General features: G+C 48.2%; 1 protein-coding gene across 2 annotated transcripts in view; it reads right to left on the bottom strand.

Moving 5' to 3' along the window:
• The window catches only part of LOC107703939 (homer protein homolog 2-like), a 12595-nt gene that overhangs the window by 2786 nt on the left and 7743 nt on the right, over positions 1-2066 (bottom strand). For both annotated transcript variants that reach the window (XM_016506750.1, XM_016506749.1), the window contains exons 3-6: positions 1245-1337; positions 882-1018; positions 439-583; positions 149-259 (exon numbers count right to left, since the gene is read on the bottom strand). In XM_016506750.1, coding sequence (XP_016362236.1) covers positions 149-259; positions 439-583; positions 882-1018; positions 1245-1337 — 486 coding nt within the window. The remainder of the gene's footprint in view (positions 1-148; positions 260-438; positions 584-881; positions 1019-1244; positions 1338-2066) is intronic.

Below are 2066 nucleotides of genomic sequence, written 5' to 3'. Positions count from 1 at the left end.
TGAGTGTGTGTGTGTGTGAGAGAGAGTGAGTGTGTGAGTGTGTGAGAGTGAGTGTGTGTGTGTGAGAGAGAGAGTGTGAGTGTGTGTTTGTGAGTGTGAGTGTGTGTGTGTGTGTGTGTGTGTGTTTGTGTGTGAGAGAAAGACTCACCTGTTCTTTTTCCTGCAGATCTGCTTCCAGCTCTTGAATTCTGAGCATCAGCTGAGCGTTTCTCTCTCTCTCCAGATTCACCTCCTTACACTGATCCTCCAGCTCTGAGATCTACACACACCATTAGCACTACAGCTTTTCAATCACAGACACCTGAGCTCAATATGACAGCAAATGCAAACATCTCCTAACCTACAGTTTCTGATTCTCTAACCCTGTGGTTAAACTCAACTAAACTGAGACTAAAGCGTCTCCGCTGATAAATGACTCTGGAGGCATTGCTTCTTCACCTTCTTCCTCAACTGGTTGTTCTCGTCCTGGCTCTGCGTCACTTTACTCTTCCAGCTCTCGGCGTTACTGTTGGCCTCCTGCAGCGTGTCCGTCAGCCGAGCATTACTGTCCTTCAGTGCCTGCAGCTCCGTCTCCAGCTTCTTACTGTCAGGCACACACACACACACACACACACGGCGTTCAGATTCACATCTGCGCTCGTGAAGGATGAAGAGCTAACCGTCTCTACTACTAGAGTGAAACACACTGAAGTTACTGAAGGTTGATGACATCTGAACATCTCATCAGTCAGTCAGTCTGATTCAGATCTGATCACGTCAGTTTAGGGCTGGTTAGTTAATATCAGAAATATGAATAAATGAATATCACACGAGTCATTGCTGAATGAACTGTTGTTTTTATGACTGAATCAGTTGAATGAATGATTCAGTGAGCGTCTCACCTCTGCTCCGCTACAGACTTCAGCCGGTCGTTCTCACTCATCAGCACTGTGTTCTCCGGCACGTGTGAGATCTTCTCATCATCCGTTCCGTTGATGCTGGACGCTTGATTGCCTGTTGGAGTTTCACGGCCAGATTCCTGACAAAACGACACAATTTCACATTTTAACAGACGTCACTCACAGACACTGATGTCTGATGCACATCAAACGAGCTTTAGATTATGAGGATGACTTTATCTATAGTAAACAAAAACAAATGAATGTAAAGTTGTGACTAAAGCAATTTAGTAAATAATTAGGGTCAGAGGAACCTGCAGGATCGCGTGTTTGTTTTTCAGATGACGATCATGTTGTCACATGTACCTGCGACTGATCGCTGGACGTCTCCATCTTCTCCTGAGATTTTTCTCTGGCCAGTTTCGCAGCTTCTTTGACCTCCTGGAACTTCTCAGCGAACTGAGGTAAAACACAGAAAATACACGGATCAGGACAGGAAAAAAATATGGATCGGGACTGTTACACCTCTGACTGTCAAAAGGCTTATAAAATGAACCTTCATAAAGGTGTTTTGCTTCTACAGTTACTGCAGAAACACATGGTGCGACTGTTTCAGATCATTATAATTCATCAACATCAAGAACAGCCGCATCTCATGCGCTCATGTGTGCATGCATGCGTGACGATCTGTGCGTGTGTGTCTGTGTGTGTGCATGTCTGTGTGTGTGCATGCATGCGTGACGGCCTGTGTGTGTGTGCACGCATGCATGCGTGATGGCCTGTGTTTGTGTGTGCACGCATGCATGCGTGACGGCCTGTGTGTGTGTGTGTGTGCGCATACATGCGTGACGGCCTGTGTGTGTGTGTGTGCACGCATGCATGCGTGATGGCCTGTGTGTGTGTGTGTGCGCGCATGCATGCCTGATGGCCTGTGTGTGTGTGTGTGCGCGCATGCATGCGTGATGGCCTGTGCGTGTGTGCGCATGCATGCGTGACGGCCTGTGTGTGTGTGTGTGTCTGTGTGTGCACATGCATGCGTGACGGCCTGTGTGTGTGTATGCGTGTCTGTGTGTGCGCATGCATGCGTGATGGTCTGTGTGTGTGTGTGTGCATGCATGCGTGACAGCCTGTGTGTGTGTGTGTGTGTGTGCGTGCATGCGTGACGGCCTGTGTGTGTGTGTGCGTGCG

The sequence above is a fragment of the Sinocyclocheilus anshuiensis genome, unplaced genomic scaffold (assembly GCF_001515605.1).
Source record: "Sinocyclocheilus anshuiensis isolate Anshui unplaced genomic scaffold, SAMN03320099.WGS_v1.1 scaffold1059, whole genome shotgun sequence".
Classification (NCBI taxonomy): domain Eukaryota; kingdom Metazoa; phylum Chordata; class Actinopteri; order Cypriniformes; family Cyprinidae; genus Sinocyclocheilus; species Sinocyclocheilus anshuiensis.
The sequence above is the reverse complement of the archived record's forward strand: the minus strand, read 5'-3'. Positions and strand labels throughout refer to the sequence as shown.